General features: G+C 44.2%; 1 protein-coding gene across 1 annotated transcript in view; it reads right to left on the bottom strand.

Annotated features, from left to right (window-relative positions):
* WWTR1 (WW domain containing transcription regulator 1) overlaps positions 1-18,917 on the bottom strand; it is a 62,516-nt gene that overhangs the window by 14,789 nt on the left and 28,810 nt on the right. Inside the window, exon 2 of the mRNA XM_064165501.1 lies at positions 13,700-13,836. Within this exon, the coding sequence (XP_064021571.1) occupies positions 13,700-13,836 (137 nt within the window). The remainder of the gene's footprint in view (positions 1-13,699; positions 13,837-18,917) is intronic.

Below are 18,917 nucleotides of genomic sequence, written 5' to 3'. Positions count from 1 at the left end.
GCAAATCCACTCTCAGTCAAGTATTAAAAGAAATAAAGACTTTAACAACCTAATTTAAGTCAGTGTAAACCTGGTGTTAAATTGCCTGGACCATAAGCATTTAGGCAGGAATTGAACTTTCCTCCTATGCAGAAGCACATGCTTAAATTTTTGGCATGTCAGTGGCTGAGTGAGTAGAACAACCATGCTAAGAATCCAGGCTGCCTAAAGGATTAGCACAATGTACTAAATTCTCCATAAGGAAATTGCTCTAATCCCAGCAGTGCATGCAAATTGTGGAAGCAGGCAAAGTGAAGACTACCAAGCTGTAAAGTGAGTCAGGGCTAGGGCCTGAGCTGCAGTGCTCTTTGCCTGTGCTCTATCAAATATTCTCCTTCATCCCTTGGGCTGTACCCATGTGGCATGAAACTACACATTCTTCTGCCCAAAACAATCTTTCAGAATCATAGAATCAAGCAGGTTGGAAGAGACCTCCAAGCTCATCCAGCCCAACCTAGCACCCAGCCCTGCCCAACCAAGCAGACCATAGAATCATAGAATCATGGCACTAAGTGCCCCAGCCAGGCTTGGCTTCAACACCTCCAGCCACAGAGACTCCACCACCTCCCTGGGCAGCCCATTCCAATGCCAATCACTCTCTCTGCCAACAACTTCCTCCTAACATCCAGCCTAGACCTACCCTGGCACAGCTTGAGGCTGTGTCCCCTTGTTCTGTCCCTGGGTGCCTGGCAGCAGAGCCCAACCCCACCTGGCTACAGCCTCCCTTCAGGTAGCTGCAGACAGCAATGAGCTCTGCCCTGAGCCTCCTCTTCTGCAGGCTGCACACCCCTAGCTCCCTCAGCCTCTCCTCATAGGGTTTGTGTTCCAGGCCTTTCACCAGCTTTGTCACTCTTCTCTGGACACCTTCACTGCTCAGGCACACCGGTGCTAGCTGCAGGGAACAGGCATGGAATGCTGCTGTGCCAGACTCGGGGCTTTACCTGTAGGTGGAGCAAAGCCCACACTGATGCATCCTTCTGGACCTTGTGGAAAGCACTCAGCAAAACCTCAATTTTGTCTTTGCAACCTGCTTCCAGAGCCAGGTGTCCTGGAGAGTACATCACAGAGATACCACTGAGCCATCCAACACAGCTTCTCCAGGGGCACGTAGACCTTTTGGGCTCCCCAGTTGAAGAGGGACAGGGATCTGCTGGAGAGAGTCCAGCGGAGGGCTACGAGGATGATTACAGGACTGGAGCACTGCCTGGTGAGGAGAGGCTGAGGGACCTGGGGCTGCTTAGTCTGGAGAAGAGAAGACTGAGAGAGGATCTAATAAATGTTCATAAATATCTGGGGGCTGGGGGACAGGAGTAGGGGACAGGCTCTGCTCACTGCTCCCTGGGATAGGACAAGCAGCAATGGATGGAAGCTGCAGCACAGGAGGTTCCAGCTCAGCACAAGGGGCAACTTCTTTCCTGTAAGAGCCCAGAGCCCTGGCACAGGCTGCCCAGAGAGGTTGTGAAGTCTCTTTCCCTGGAGACTTTCCAGGCCTGTCTGGATGTGTTCATCCTGGATTGTATAGTCCTGCTCTGACAGGGGAGTTTAGACTCTATGAATCTCTTTGGGTCCCTTCCAACCTCTGACATTCTGTGATCTGATCTCCTGGAATCCACAGACTGCAGTGCTGAGAGATCTGCTCTGTGAGGCTGTATTAGCACCAGCCTGGAGAGGATCATGACTGGACCTGTGCTAGCTCTTCAGACAATGTCACATCTGGGATCCTCTGCATAATGCAGCTTCCTGTACCAACAGCTGCTATTGCTTCTGAGAAATTCCAACCTGAGGAAATAAAGAGCTCTCAAGAAGTATCCAGGTCAAAGATTATAAAGAAAGCCTACCACTGACAAATGACCTTTCTGAGCTCCCTGCAAACTCAGTGGCAGTTGGAGTCCTTGAAACAAAGGCTGCTCAGAAAGGAAAGGTGGTGGTGGTGTCACACACAAAGCCAGAGGCACACAGACAATAAGAAAGGAGAAGTAAGATTATTCATGACTTCCCAGCAGCAGGCAGCTCTCTGGGCACTCTCACCTCCCAGTCTCCTGCAACCCCCCAGCATACAGGCAGCATGGAGGGCAGACATGGGGGGGAAAGCCAGAAAGCCTCCAACACTCTGCAGGCTGCGTTCAGGCACAGCTTGAACACTGCCTTGTTATCTGCACTGCTTGGGTCACAAACCCAAAGCACAGCACCAGTGAGGCTGCTGGGAACTTGGAAGAAAGAGGAAGCTGCTTTTCTCAAGGGCAGAGGTACAACAATAGGCATGAGGAAGAGAGCAAAATATTGTCCCTGGAATACCTTTAAGCATGTTTGATATGTCTGATATTGTCTAGATTTCAATTAAGAGTGAATCCTTAAACACTCCAGCTGGAATGAAAAGAATCTCAACAATGGCAAACTTACCCCTGTGGTGTCTCCCTAAGCTCAGTCTGAGAAAGTCTTCTACCTAGATGCTTTTACTAGGACTAGTCCACTGAAGCAGAGCTGAACTCCTGTCCCAAACAGTTCAGGAAGGCTTTTTTTATTTCATCTGGCTGATGTCTTAGGTCACTGAAGGTGTGAGTGAGCCCAGGGAAGCCCAAGGCAAGTCTGGTGTCATAGAATCACAGAATTAAGCAGGTTGGAAGAGAGCTCCAAGCTCATGCAGCCCAACCTAGCACCCAGCCCTGGCCAATCAACCAGACCATGGCACTAAGTGCCCCAGCCAGGCTTGGCTGCAACACCTCCAGGGATGGGGAAAAATACACAAAGCTCAAATTTAATCTAAAATAAATAAAATTATTAAACCCTCAAATTTAAAGTAAAAATAAATACAAATATAAACCCCTCAAATTTAATGTCAACTAAATAAAAATGTGAAAACTCAAATTTAATCTCAAATAAAATTATTAAAAGCTCAAATTGAATCTGAACTAAGTAAAGTTATTAAAAGCTCAAATTGAATGTAACATAAATACAAATGAAAAAGATAAAAAGCTCAAATTTAATCTAAAATGAGTAATTAAAAGCTCAAATTTAAGCTAAAATAAACGAAATTATTAAAAGCTTAAATTTTATCTCAAATAAATACAATTATTAAAAGCTCAAATTTAATCTGAACTAAGTAAAATGATTAAAAGCTCAAATTGAATGTAACATCAATAAACATTAAAAATATAAAAAGCTCAAATTGACTCTAAAATGAGTAATTAAAAGCTCAAATTTATCCTACAATGAAGAAAATTATTATAAGAGCAAATTTAATCTCAAATACAATTATTAAAAGCTCAAATTTAATCTGAACTAAGTAAAATGATTAAAAGGTCAAATTGAATGCAACATAAATAAATATTAAAAATATAAAAAGCTCAAATTAAATCTAAAATAAGTAATTAAAAGCTCAAATTTAAGCTAAAATAAACTATTAAAAGCTCAAATTTAATCTCAAATAACATTATTAAAAGCTCAAATTTAATCTGAACTAAGTGAAATGATTAAAAGGTCAAATTGGATGTAACATAAATAAATATTAAAAATATAAAAAGCTCAAATGAAATCTAAAATAAGTAATTAAAAGCTCAAATTTAAGCTAAAATAAACTATTAAAAGCTCAAATTTAATCTCAAATAACATTATTAAAAGCTCAAATTTAATCTGAACTAAGTGAAATGATTAAAAGGTCAAATTGGATGTAACATAAATAAATATTAAAAATATAAAAAGCTCAAATTAAATCTAAAATAAGTAATTAAAAGCTCAAATTTAAGCTAAAATAAACTATTAAAAGCTCAAATTTAATCTCAAATAACATTATTAAAAGCTCAAATTTAATCTGAACTAAGTAAAATGATTAAAAGGTCAAATTGAATGTAACATAAATAAACATTAAAAATATAAAAAGCTCAAATAAGTAATTAAAAGCTCAAATTTAAGCTACAATAAATAAAAGTATTAAAAGCTCAAATTTAACCTCAAATAAATAACATTATTAAAAGCTCCAATTTAATGTAACAAATAAAAATGAAAAATATAAAAAGCTCAAATTGACTCTAAAATGAGTAATTAAAAGCTCAATCTACAATAAATAAAATTATTAAAAGCTCAAATTTCATCTCAAACAAATCAAAGTATTAAAAGCTCAAATTTAATGTAAACATAAAAACATAACCCCCTCCAATTTAATCTCAAATAAGTAAATTAAAAGCTCCAATTTAATGTAACATAAGTAAAAATGAAAGATAAAAAGCTCAAATTTAATCTAAAATAAGAAAAGTTCTTAAAAGCTCAAATTTAATCTCCAATAAATGAAATTATTAAAAGCTCAAATTTTATCTCAAATAAGTAAAATTATTAAAAGCTCCAATTTAATGTAACATAAATAAAAATGAAAAAGATAAAAAGCACAAATTTGAAATAAGAAAAGTCCTTACAAGCTCGAATTTAATCTACAATAAATGAAATTATTAAAAGCTCAAATTTAATCTCAAATAAGTAAAATTATTAAAAGTTCAAATTTAATCTAAAATAAAAATATTAAAAGCTCAAATTCAATGTCAAAATAAATATAAATATAAAAAGCTCCAATTGAATGTAACATAAATAAAAATGAAAAAGATTAAAAGCTCAAATTTAATCTCCAATAAATGACATTATTAAAAGCTCAAATTTCATCTCAAATAAGTAAAATTATTAAAAGTTCAAATTTAATCTACAATAAATGAAAATATTCAATGCTCAAGTCTCAAATAAGTAAAATTATTAAAAGTTCAGATTTAATCTACAATAAATGAAATTATTCAATGCTCAAATTTCATCTCAAATAAGTAAAATTATTAAAAGCTCAAATTTAATCTCAAATAAATAAACTTATTAAGAGCTCAAATTTAATATCAAATAAATGAAATTATTAAAAGCTCAAATTTCATCTCAAATAAATGAAATTATTAAAAGCTCAAATTTCATCTCAAAAAATGAAAATATAAATCCCTCAAATCTAATGTGAAATAAATTCAAGAGCTCCCATTTAATCTAAAATGAATAAAGTTATTAAAAGCTCAAATTTAATCTACAGTAAATAAAATTATTAAAAGCTCAAATTTAATATAATTATCAAAAGGTCAAATTTAATCTCAAATAAACGAAAATATCAAAAGCTCCAAATTGATCTCAAATAAATGAAAATATCAAAAGCTCCAACTTAATCTCAAATAAATGAAATTATTAAAAGCTCCAATTTAATCTCAAATAAATAAAAATGTAACCCTCTCAAATTTAAGGTAAAAATCAATAAAAATAAAAAAAGCTCCAATTTAATCTAAAATAAAATTATTTAAAAGCTCAAATATGATAATAAATAAATAAAAATTAAAAAGCCCAAAATTTATATCAAATAAATGAAATTATTAAAAGCTCAAATTTAATCTCAACTAAATAAAAATAGTAAAATCTCCAACACCACTTTTCTGGTAGATTTGGATCTCATGCATGAGATTGGATATGCCCAGGTGGCCAAGAGAGCCAATGGCATCCTGGGCTGGCTCAGGAGCAGTGTGGGCAGCAGGACAAGGGAGGTTCTTGTGCCCCTGTGCTCAGCACTGCTCAGGCCACCCCTGGAGTGCTGTGTCCAGTTCTGGGCTCCTCCATTGCAGAGAGATGTTGAGGTGCTGGAAGGTGCCCAGAGAAGGGCAGCAAGGCTGGGGAGGGGCCTGGAGCACAGCCCTGTGAGGAGAGGCTGAGGGAGCTGGGGGTGTGCAGCCTGCAGCAGAGGAGGCTCAGGGCAGAGCTCATTGCTGTCTGCAGCTGCCTGAAGGGAGGCTGTAGCCAGGTGGGGTTGGGCTCTTCTGCCAGGCAACCAGCAACAGAGCAAGGGGACACAGCCTCAAGCTGTGCCAGGGGAGGTCTAGGCTGGATGTTAGGAGGAAGTTGTTGGCCGAGAGAGTGATTGGCACTGGAATGGGCTGCCCAGGGAGGTGGTGGAGGCACCATCCTTGGATGAGGGATGTCCCTGTTCAAAAAAAGCCTGGCTGGGGCACTTAGTGCCATGGTCTGGTTGACTGGCTAGGGCTGGGCGCTAGGTTGGACTGGATGAGCTTGGAGGTCTCTTCCAACCTGGTTGATTCTATGATAACACAGCAGGTAAAAAGTATTCAGCCTTCTAGCAGACAGACTCAGGGTGGCCTTAAGGTCAGTTCCCTGGGGGAAAAACAAATTCATTCTGCAAAATGAAGTAAGTCTCCTCAATAAACAACCATTACACAATTTTCCAGATCATCTGCAGGCAAGCAAAAATGCAGAGCTGAGTTCCAAACCAGGACTATGTTGCCACAGCTTCCTTGCAGCCCATGGAATTGCAACTATTTAGCTCACATCTCAAGTTAGCCCTATGCAATTGTCAGATGACAAAGGAAAAGATCAAACCCTTTCATTGCTTTTGGGTTTTAAATTCAGGATGATATTGTAGTGAATTAGGATTTTTGACCTTGTAGGAGACCTTTCTGTGGATGACTTTGCTGGAACAGGCTGCCCAAGGTGCGTAGTGGAGTCTCCCTCTCTGGAGATATTCAAAACCTACCTGGATGCTTTCCTGTGTGACCTTCCCCAGGTGATCCTGCTCTGGCAGGGGGGTTGAACTGGATGAACTTTCCAGGTTCCCTCCAGCCCCTAAAAATTCTGTGATAAATACTAAGCAAGGATTAATCTGTGGGCAAGACTCTGCAAGCTACAGAATCATAGAATCAGTCAGGTTGGAAGAGACTTGCAAGATCATCCAGTCCAACCTAGCACCCAGCCCTAGCCAGTCAACCAGACCATGACACTAAGTGCCTCAGCCAGGCTTGGCTTGAACACCTCCAGGGACAGAGACTCCACCACCTCCCTGGGCAGCCCATTCCAATGCCAATCACTCTCTCTGACAACAACTTCCTCCTAACATCCAGCCTAGATCTGCCCTGGCACAGCTTGAGGCTGTGTCCCCTTGTTCTGTTGCTGCTTGCCTGGCAGAAAAAAACAACCCCACCTGCCTACAGCCTCCCTTCAGGTAGTTGTAGACAGCAATGAGCTCTGCCCTGAGCCTCCTCTGCTGCAGGCTGCACACCCCTATCTCCCTCAGCCTCTCCTCACAGGGCTGTGCTCCAGGCCCCTCCCCAGCTTCATCACCCTTCTCTGGACACCTTCCAGCACCTCACCATCTCTCTGCAATGGAGGAGCCCAGAACAGGACACAGCACTCAAGGGGTACTCAAGAAGTACTCAAGAAGCCAGAAAGGGCAACTCTAAATTGTTTCTGATGTAAAGGCTGAATGGTTTGAGCCAACTTCTATTATTTTAGCATCAGAAGTGTCTGTATGCAACTGTGGATCTTTCCCTCTACTGTATTTATAGGCAGCTGTGCTAGTTTGAACCTAGCTGGAATATTTTGGTGAGAAGAATTAGATTATAGGCCATGAAGAGGAACCAATGATGATGTCTACTTCATTCATAGGCTTGCTGAGATGTACAAAACCAAGAACATAAATACAGATAACAGAGTTGCTCTCTGGCTGCCTCTCTTCATTCCCTAACCTGCTGTCTGTGTAACTAATCCTTCTGCTTCTTAACCCCCCTGGTCGATTCTCCAAACTCACCTTGAACATAAAGCAAAGCCTGGGATAAGGTGGAGGGGTGGAAGGGAGGTGGAAGGGTGGTTGGGAACCCCTCCTGGGGACTCTGGTTTCTGGGAAAGCTGCTGTGTTTCTGTATTACTCTTTTAACTTGTATATTGCTGTATATAGCTGTAAATACTGTAAATACCTGCTTGGATATTGTGCTAAGCTGTAAATATAAAGCTTCATCTTAATTTTCAGCTGGGCTGAGTCCAGTCTGGGTGACTTTCACAAGGGGTGGGGGGGTATGTAACACCCAAACCATCACAGCAGCTCACAGCAGCTGAATTCGCATGAACTGGCTGCCATCAGGTGTCACGCAACAGAGCCTCATGAAAACCAAATGCCTGTGGAGGTGAAAAAAAGAGGAGCAGGAACTCAGCCACGTTACAGTTTTGCCTGAGTCACGACACTGAAAGGGGAAAAAAAAAAGATCAGGCTCTCCTCCTTTTCTCTCCCTGCCTCTGCCAACAAAGAACTGCTTGTTTCACTTACTTCCCAGAAACAGCATTAGTCTTCCAACAAGGTCAGCAAAAAATGCTGCTTTTCAGTTCTGCTGTGTTTTGTTCCAAAAATCTGTAAAGTATTAAACCAAAAAGTTGTACTATCCCAGTGCACAGAGCCTCCTTTATGCAGATTTCTGGGCTGAAAATAGCCAGACAGCAAATTCAACCCTTTCAACTGTTGTAAGTTCTGTGATAGTCACTTGTAACTAATCTTTCCAGCCTTCAGGGACTCAAGCTTAAAAAACCCAACCCCCCCCAGGCCCAAACACCTCAAATGAACAACCTGCAGGTGCAGCATCCAAGCTGATTTAGCAGGAAAAGAGTTCAAGGCTTGGAAGTTTCCTCTGTGAGCACTGTGAGCAAGAAATCAATAAGCACAAGTCATGGAGGAGAGCTGCTTGACTGGAGAAGCTGCTTTAAAGCTAATGACCAATTACTGGTGGCCACTTAAAACAGTTCTTAACGAATTTTCACTTTTGGCTCACCCAATCTTCAGCTTTTGCACTGCTTTCCCTTGGGAATGATGCAAATGGCTTGCTCCCCACTTGCCCTGGCAGCACATGTTTGGATGATTGACCTTGAAGGGAAATGCTTACACCAACAGGAACTTCTTTGTGTTAAAATTAAAACTGACTAGGTTTGGAAACAATACCAACAGCTCTTTTGAACACAGGAACCTTTAACATTGCACATTTACTAGATGGGCAGCTGCTGGCTTCAAGGTGTGTGTCCTTCCAGAGAGCTGGATTTATTTTAACCTGATACTGAAGATGATTCCTATCACTCTCTGGAACTCTCAGCCACTTAAAACAGAAATAAACTATTCCATTTGAAAACTGCCTGATAAATTACTTCTTGGAGGTTTTAAGTGCATATAACTGAACTTGGGGACTTGGGGTGCTGGTGAAAAAGAAGCTCCACATGAGCCAGCAGTGTGCACTTGCAGCCCAGAAAGCCAACCAGAGCCTGGGCTGCAGGGCCAGGGAGGTGATTCTCCCCCTCCACTCTGCTCTGCTGAGACCCCACCTGGAGTACTGCATCCAGCTCTGGAGCCCCCATTACAAGAGGGATGTGGAAATGCTGGAGTGTGTCCAGAGAAGGGCCATGAGGATGCTCAGTGGGCTGCAGTAGCTCTGCTGTGAGGACAGACTGAAAGAGTTGGGGCTGTGCAGTTGGCAGGAGGCTCTGAGGTGACCTTCTTGTGGCCTTTCAGTATGTGAAGGGGGCTACAAAAAAGCTGGGGAGGGACTTTTTATGCTGTCAGGGAGTGACAGACTAGGGGGAATGGAGCAAAGCTGGAGATGGGTAGGTTCAGGCTGGACATGAGGAGGAGGTTGTTCAGCATGAGAGTGGTGAGAGGCTGGAATGGGTTGCCCAGGGAGGTGGTTGAGGCCCCATCCCAGGACGTGTTTAAGGTCAGGCTGGATGAGGCTCTGGGCAGTCTGCTCTAGGGTAGGGTGTCCCTGGGCATAGCAGGGGGTTGGAACTGGCTGCTCCTTGTGGTCCCTTCCAACTCTGACTGCTTCTATGAAAAAAAAACCCAAGCCAGCCCTGTTGTTTTCTAGATCTGTCTTACAACTCTGATTGACACAGGAGGTCTGAGTACTCCATAGTGCTCTCAACTCTCGTTAAGCAGGGGGGCAGGTGTCAGAATTAATTCACACTGACCACAACCAAACTGTGCCTGTTTGTCTCAGCATATCCACTAATTAAAACTGGCCTAAACCAGGAGGCCTCCCCATAGTGCAGGTGGTGTGAGGGTCTGAGCTTAAATCTTACACATTTGTAGCCCAATTCCCAACCAATGCAAACCAAGGCAGGCAAAAGCCAGAGCATTTCATGCAAGTTGGTTATCACTCAAACACATAGCAGTTGTTTTTAAACACTTTGGGAGTTTCTGCCTTCTTATCTCCAAGGCCTGGCTTTGACAGGCTAACCAAAACTGCCTTTTATCATCCTCAAACAATAGCAGCTACACCTCTTTTATCATGGCAGGATATGGAAACTTTGGTTCATGTGTTTATTGCTCCTAGACAGGATTATTGCATTGTTTTATTGGTTGGATTTCCTGGCTGATTAAAAGAAGAGGAAGCAGAGACAAAGTGCCATAAGTTCCAATTGTATCCAGACCCAATTAAATTACCATTAGCAACAGAGCTGAAAATTAAACTTTCCAGAGTCACAGATTAATTTCTCTAATACAAACAGTTGCCTGTGTAAGAGGCTCTTCATGTTAGGTTCTATTATGTACTACAGAATGCCTTCCACCTTAGAGAGCCAGTGTGTTTTAAGAGTTAAATCACCCTGCTGGTATCTCTTTGGGTCACCACATCTTGGTAGAGAAAGCTTCTATGCTAAGGACATAGAAGCTTGGACACTCACACAGGGCCTGGGACACCTGCACCTTGCAGTCTGCAACTGATATTGAGGATTGGTGTGAGGACAGGCTGAGAGAATTGGGGTTCTTCAGTCTGGAGAAAGGAAGGCTCTGAGGAGACCTTATTGTAGCCTTCCAGTGTCTGAAGGGGCTACAAGAAAGCTGCTGAGGGACTGGTGTAGGATGCCAGGGAGTGATAGGACTGGGGGGAATGGAGCAAAACTAGAAGTGGGTAGATTCAGATTGGCTGTTCAGAAAAAGTTCTTCAGCATGAGAGTGGTGAGACCTTGGAACAGGCTGCCCAGGGAGGTGGCAGAAGCCTCATCCTTGAAGGTTTTTAAAGTCAGGCTGAATGTGTAGAGACAACCTGATCTAGCGTGAGGTGTCCCTGCCCATGGCAGGGGGGGTTAGAACTGGATAATCTTTGAGGTCCCTTCCAGCCCTGACAATTCTGTGATTCTGTATTTGCCTTAGGGCCCAAATTCCACAAGTGACTGTGCTGGGATGTTTGCCACTTGGCCCAGAGAGTCTTCTGAGGTTTTTATTTTGCAGAGAGAGGCTGCTCTTTCCACATGAGCTTTTCAAGGTACTCACAGAGAGAAATGCAAGCTCATTTCTGTAGAAAACAGCAATACTAGCAGAGGGGTTTATTATTTTTTGCCAAAAAGAAGTTAAACTGGAAAAGCATTTAAATAAAGACCAGATTGTGCCCACCAACTGGATGAAGAGTACAATCACAGAAGAAATCTCTTTGTAAAAACAGTTGGAAGGCAGCAGGATGAAAATAACAACGGTTTTGACTGTTGCATAATGTAGAGAAAGACTACAAAGCAAGCAGCATTTAATTAAAATTGTTGCAAAAGAAACTTTTAAAAGCAACTAATTTTCCCCCCTAGACCTTGCTACACATCCTTCACAATCTTCTTAATTAAGGCAGAATAGATTCCCTGGTTTGGATCTGGACACTTCCAGAAAACAGTTCAATCAGAACAAGGGGACACAACCTCAAGGGCAGGTCTAGGCTGGATGTTAGGAGGAAGTTGTTGGCAGAGAGAGTGATTGGCATTGGAATGGGCTGCCCAGGGAGGTGGTGGAGTCCCCATTCCTGGAGGTGTTCAAGCAAAACCTGGATGAGGCACTTAGTGCCATGGTCTGGTTGATTGGACAGGGCTGGGTGCTAGGTTGGACAGGATGAGCTTGGAGGTCTCTTCCAACCTGCTTGATTCTATGATTCTATGATTTCAGTCAGGAGTCTGACCATTAGCTTAGGTGCACTCAGCTGCTCTCCTTGTCCTTTCAATTCAGATGGAGCTCAGACTCCTAATCCAGGCACCTAATGTAAGGCTGCACCACTACCTCTCCTTCCACAGGCAGTCTGAGTCCACCACAATAATGGAGCTGACTGGCAAGAGGCAGTTAGAACTTTACTCACCTAAACCTGCACAGAAACCTGCCAAGAACACAGATTCATCAAAGGAAGAGAAAGCTTCAGAGGCCTTTGTTATATACCATTAAAAAAGCAATGCTTTACATGCTGAAGTCCTAAGAAAATCAGTATGTGTAGCTCATAAATAGACAACAGCACAGTGAGGGGGAAGAAAAGGTAGCAAAACACAGCTGATTTTTCATCTGCTAGTTTCAATCACCTTCCAGTGCATGTTTCTCTGAGTCTCAAGCACAGGCACACCATGACTTGGATTTGCTTAGTCACACTCTGTGCTTCTGACAGAATGTTTGCAAGTCCCTTTGTACACTTCCCAGCAAGCACTGATGAGTGGGTCTATGAACCAAAGCAACAGGCTGTACAGAACAGACCATATTTTCCATCTCTGCTAAGAGGCACAAGAAGGAAAACACATGTGGTAGTAATTGGAAGTGCAGACCAGTATGCAGACCTGGGATATTTAGATCCTTTTAAGTGGCACATCTTCAAAAGAAAAACTTCTTTTAATTCCTGCAGTACCAAAAAAAAAAAAGCTAAGGCAAAAGACAGATGTGTAGGCTTCATGTGCTAAAAAGTCACAAAATGATGGCCAGAAAAGTGGCTTAACCTGGAATCCAATTTCCATTTCTCCTCTCATGTCTGTAAGATGTTGGCACAATCACTTCTGGCTTAGAGCTCTGACTGCCAGACCAACAAATTGCTCTCTTTGGTGTCTGAGCAGACCCGAGAAAGCAGGCTTAGCAGTAACACTGTTAGAACACAAAAGAGCAGGAAGGGCCTTCCTTTTGGCCAAGATCATTTCAAAACAGAGGCATCCAACGTCAGTCCTGGAAGCTGCACTCACAGGTATTTGAAACTGTCACATAAGGTATTGACAGAATCACTGAATTAACCAGATTGGAAAAGAGCTCTGAGACTGAGCACCTAACCCTTCTAACTAATGAAACCATGGCACTAAGTGCCCCACCCAGCCTCCTTTCAAACACCTCCAGGGATGAGGACTCCACCACCTCCCTGGGCAGTCCATTCCTATGCCAATCACTCTTGCTGGGAAGAACTTCTTCTAATGTCCAGCCTAAACCTGCCCTGGCACAGCTTGAGGCTGTGTCCTCTTATAGAATCATAGAATCAACCAGACTGGAAGAGACTTCCCAAGCTCATCCTGTCCAACCTAGCACCCAGTCCTAGCCAGTCAACCAGACCATGGCACTAAGTGCCCCAGCCAGGCTTTGCTTGAGCACCTCCAGGGATGGGGACTCCACCACCTCCCTGGGCAGCCCATTCCAATGCCAATCACTCTTGCTGACAACAACTTCCTCCTCACATCCAGCCTAGACCTCCCCTGCCACAGCTTGAGGCTGTGTCCCCTTGTTCTGTTGCTGGCTGCCTGGCAGCAGAGCCCAACCCCACCTGGCTACAGCCTCCCTTCGGGTAGTTGTAGACAGCAATGAGCTCTGCCCTGAGCCTCCTCTTCTGCAGGCTGCACACCCCCAGCTCCCTCAGCCTCTCCTCAGCAGCCTTGGTGCCCTTCTCTGGCTATGTTCCAGCACCTCAACATCTTTCTTAAATTGAGAGGCCCAGAACAGGCCCCAGGACTCCAGGTGTGGCCTGAGCAGCTGTTGAGATTACTGCAGTCTTGTGCACACACACACATACACACACAGGCAGGAGTGGCTCTCCTCTGCACCTTCACCACAGAGGTGGCATCCAGTACTCACCGAGATTTGGCTGCGACATTGCCATAGACCTCTGTGGCAGTGCTGTGGAAGTAGCTGCAGGGTGGTGGCTCATGGGATTCAGAGGCTGGTTCATGGTTTTGCGAGGATCTTGCCATGTTGTGATTTTCTCTATGTGACTGAGAAGGAAAAGACAAAGCAGAGGCTTAACACAAAATACCCAAGAGTATTATACACATGGTTAGGCAGAATGGCATGGAAGGGACAGGATCATACAAACCCTAAGGCTGGAGAAGCCCTTTAAGATCATTGAGTCCAACTGTAACCTAACTACCATGACCACTAAACAATGTCCTGAAGCACCACATCTACAGCTTCTTGAACACCTCCAGGAAGGGTGGTTCCAACCCCTCACCACTCTCTCAGTAAAGAAGCTTTTCCTAATGTCCCATCTAAACCTCTCCTGGCACAGTTTAAGCCTACATCCTCTAGTCCTATTGCTAGATACTTGGGAGAAGAGACCAACACCAGCCTCACTCAACAGCCTTTTAGGTAGTTGTAGAGAGCAATAATATCTCCCCCATTAAGCCTTCTCTTCTCCAGACTAAGCATCCTGATTGCTTTTCTTATCCCACATTTCTCTACTCATCTCATCCTAACCCAGTGAAATTGTTCATCACCTCATCACTGATTTTTACCTCTCACTTTCTACCCCTGCCATTCTGTCTTCTTATGCACTACTGCTGAATAACTCATTTTACTTGACCACTTGGTGAATGCACAGGTGTGTAGGAGTACATGGTAAAAAAACACTCTGGAAGATGATTGTGTATGTCCAAAGAAGGCTGCTGAGGGACTGTTTAGGGTGTTGAGTACTGATAGGACTGGGGGGAATGGATCCAAGGTAGAGGAGGATAAATTTAGATTAGCTGTTAGGAAGAAGTTCTTCAGCATGAGGGTGGTGAGACACTGGAACAGGTTGCCCAGAGAAGTGGTGGAAGCCTCGTCCCTGGAAGTTTTTAAGGCCAGGTTGGATGTGTCTCTGGGCAACCTGATCTCATGGAAAGTGTCTCTGCCCATGGCAGAGGGGTTGGAGCTGGATGATCCTTGAGATCCCTTCCAACCCTGACAATTCTGTGATTCTATGATTCTAAGAAGTTCTTCAGCATGAGGGTGGTGAGACACTGGAAGAGGTTGCCCAAGGAGATGATGGAAGCCTCATCCGTGGAACTTTTTAAGGCCAAGCTGATTGTGGCTCTGGGCAACTTGATCTAGTGTGAGGTGTCCCTGCCCATGGCTGGGGGGTTGGAACTGGATGATCCTTGAATTCCCTTCCAACCCTGACAATTCTGTGATCCTGTGACTGTAAATCATTATTATATTTTAGCTTTTCTTCTTTTCACTCTTGGTTTCAAGTGTAACAATCCTTGTATCCAGTCCAGCTAAATGATCTTTGTCCAAAATTAAGACACAGCATTCTGAATGAAAGATGTTGCTGTAGCAATAACTTGGGAAATGTTTTCTGTTGAGTCTTACTTGTCCCTAAATGAGATGCAAAGCATTTTTATTTGAAGTGCCACTGCTTTGTTTCCTCTGGTATTGTAACTCAAATAAAGAAGCTACACTTAATCAGAGATAGGAATATAATAGAGAAGATTTTGTTCCACTCAGTCACGGACATGTTTTCAAGCATGAGCTTTAGTGGTGACATGAACACTGCCTTGATGAAGCTTATGTCAAAACATAGTTCTCACTTTACAATGCTGGAATTGCCTTTTTGGTTTGGTTAGATTTTGGGTTTGGGTTTTTTTTAATTTGGGTTGGGGTTTGTGGTTTGTTTGGTGGTTGTTGTTTTCTAACATGTAAATACTGAGAGACCTTCAAGCTCATCCAGTCCACCCTAGCACCCAGCCCTATCCAGTCAACCAGACCATGGCACTAAGTGCCTCAGCCAGGCTTGGCTTCAACACCTCCAGCCACAGAGACTCCACCACCTCCCTGGGCAGCCCATTCCAATGCCAATCACTCTCTCTGCCAAAAACTTCCTCCTAACATCCAGCCTAGACCTGCCCTGGCACAGCTTGAGGCTGTGTCCCCTTGCTCTGTTGCTGGTTGCCTGGCAGAAGAGACCAACCCCAGCTGGCTGCAGCCTCTTTTCAGGTAGTTGTAGACAGCAATGAGGTCTGCCCTGAGCCTCCTCTGCTGCAGGCTGCACACCCCCAGCTCCCTCAGCCTCTCCTCACAGGGCTGTGCTCCAGGCCCCTCCCCAGCCTTGCTGCCCTTCTCTCAACACCTTCCAGCACCTCAGCATCTCTCTTGAATTGAGGGGCCCAGAACTGGACACAGCCCTCAAGGTGTGGCCTGAGCAGTGCTGAGTACAGGGGCAGAATAACCTCCCTTGTCCTGCTGCCCACACTGCTCCTGAGCCAGCCCAGGATGCCACTGGCTCTCCTGCCCACCTGGGCACACTGCTGGCTCAAAGTCTTCATAAGGAAAGAGAAAAGTTTTCTTGAAACTGCTGTGCAAAGCAACCATCTGTGCAGCTGCAAATGAAAACTAATATTGCTTTTGCTCATCATCTCTGTTGCCCTCTTTATAGAGAAAATGCTCTGTTCTTTAAGGACAGGTGAGCAGCAAGGCAATGCCAACCACTTAGCACTGCTGCTTCACTCAGAGAAGAAGTGAAAAGCTGGTCCCAAACCATAATAATCACAGATCTCAGGGATTCCAACTGCATTTAAAACAAAACAAACCACAGGAATTTTCTGTGTAAACTTCTCAGCAGCCATATCCGGGACCCAGGAGTGGCCTTGGTTACCCTTCTTGGTGCCATCCTGGCAGTGCACAAACATATCTCCTTCATTAAAAAGCATGCAGACAGAGTGTCTGAAACACAACCCTCAACTATGGCAGTGAGATTATGATTCAAGAGCAAGTAATGGCTGGTTGTTACTAGAATTTCCTACTATGATCACTGAACCAATTTGGGTTTATACAGTTATTAAAGGTTGTTAAAGATTAGACAATGCTTATTTAGCAACTCCAGAGAATTGAAAACCCAACAATTCCCTGAAATCAGACTGTGAGGGTAAAATAAGAGGCTTGGTTTCAGGCCAGAGAAGCCTCCCCCCATCCTGATTTCCACTTTTTGTGTAGAGTTCTGCTCCTTTATTTCTACAGAGGTATAAAAAAACCCTTATGTTAAACCTTTGCAGCAATAGGCATAAATTCATTCCACTTGAAATGCATTTGATTTATACTGGGGTAACAGATTTTCACAGAACCACACAATTAAGCAGAATGGAAAAGACCTCTGAGATCATTGAGTCCCACCTATCACCTAACCCTTCTAATGAACTAACCCATGGCACTCAGTGCCTCATCCAGCCTCCTCTTAAACACCTCCAGGGATGGTGGCTCCACCACCTCCCAGGGCAGTCTATTCCAATGCCAATCACTCTTTCCATGAAGAACTTCTTCCTAACCACCCTTCCACCCTTCAGCTTTCCTTATTTCAGCCCTGGAAAGAAAAAATCCTTTTGCTTGTTATGAAATTCTATGGCAATGAAGAGCATGTGTACCTGCACACAAGAAACAGAACTGCTACAGACAGAACCCCAAAGAGCCTTATTTGGGATGTTCTATTAGAATCATAGAATCAACCAGGTTGGAAGAGACCTCCAGGATCATCCAGCCCAACCTAGCACCCAGCCCTGGCCAATCAACCAGACCATGGCACTAAGTGCCTCATCCAGTCTTGTCTGGAACACCTCCAGGGACGGTGCCTCCACCACCTCCCTGGGCAGCCCATTCCAATGCCAATCACTCTCTCTGCCAACAACTTCCTCCTAACACCCAGCCTAGACCTGCCCTGGCACAACTTCAGATTATGTCCCCTCATTCTGTTGCTGCTTGCCTGGCAGCAGAGCCCAACCCCACCTGCCTACAGCCTCCCTTCAGGTAGTTGTAGACAGCAATGAGCTCTGCCCTGAGCCTCCTCTGCTGCAGGCTGCACACCCCCAGCTCCCTCAGCCTCTCCTCACAGGGCTGTGCTCCAGGCCCCTCCCCAGCTTCCTCAACCTATTTCCAAAACTTCTAATGCCAGAAAGAGTTTTTTTTCTCTTGGCACACATCACACAGCCTACAGCGAGATGGGAACAAGCAAAGCTTCAAAGGCAGTAACACAGGCTAGCAAACTTGCCTTCATTGCTCAACTGTGCTACATGGGTGACCTGCTTGGCAGACAGTAAAATTCTTACTTCTCTCCACGTCTGAGCTTTACACTGCTGCTGGAGACAGATGAAGCATTTAATTCCCAGGGTCACTGAGGCAATCAGCTACCACTGCTTTAAACTCCTGGTCTGAGTGTCACAACAGGATGACAGGATTTCAGGGGTTGGAAGGGACCTCAAAAGATCATCCAGGCCAAACCCCTGTCAGAGCAGGATCATAATCTAGTGCAGATCACAAAAGAATGCATCCAGACTTGGAGGTCTCCAGAGAAGAAGACTTCACAACCTCTCTGGGCATCCTTTTCAGTGCTCTGTGATCCTTAACAGTAAAGAAATTCTTCCTCATGTTGAGGTGAAACTCCCTGTGCTGAGGTTTATCCCCTCTCACAGAATCATAGAACATCAGGGGCTGGAAGGGACCTCCTCCAAAGCTCATGCAGTCCAACCTCCCTGCCAGACCAGGATCACCTAGAATAGATCACACAGGAACACATCCAGACAGGTTTTGAGTATATCCCTGGGCAGCCTGTTCCAGGCTTCTGGCACCCTCACAGGGAAACAAATCCCTCCTCATGTTTCTGTGGTACTTCCTGTGCCTCAACTTCCACCCATTGCCCTTTGTCCTATCATTGGGCATCACATCTGTCACCCTTTGCCCCTTGTGCTGTCACAGGGTACAACCGAGAAGAGCTTGTCCCCTCCCTCTTGACCTCCAGCCCTCAGATATCTAGAGATACTAATTAGATCCCCTCTAAGTTCTCTCTTCACCAGACCAAAAAGCCCCAGGTCCTTCAGCCTCTCCTCACAAGGCAGTGCTCTAGTCCTTTCATCATCTTCATAGCCCTCTGTTGGACTCTCTCCAGTAGATCCCTGTCCCTCCTGAACTGGGGATCCCAGAACTGGATGCAGTGTTCCAGGTGAAGTCTCACCAGGGCAGAGCAGAGAGGAAGGAGAACCTCCCTTGACCTGCTGGACACACTCTTCTTAATGCACCCCAGTGGCCCCTGGGGCACTGACCTCTATGCTAC

This window comes from Pogoniulus pusillus, chromosome 26, assembly GCF_015220805.1.
Source record: "Pogoniulus pusillus isolate bPogPus1 chromosome 26, bPogPus1.pri, whole genome shotgun sequence".
NCBI classification, from domain to species: Eukaryota; Metazoa; Chordata; class Aves; order Piciformes; family Lybiidae; genus Pogoniulus; species Pogoniulus pusillus.
This window is presented reverse-complemented; position numbering and strand designations above follow the sequence as displayed.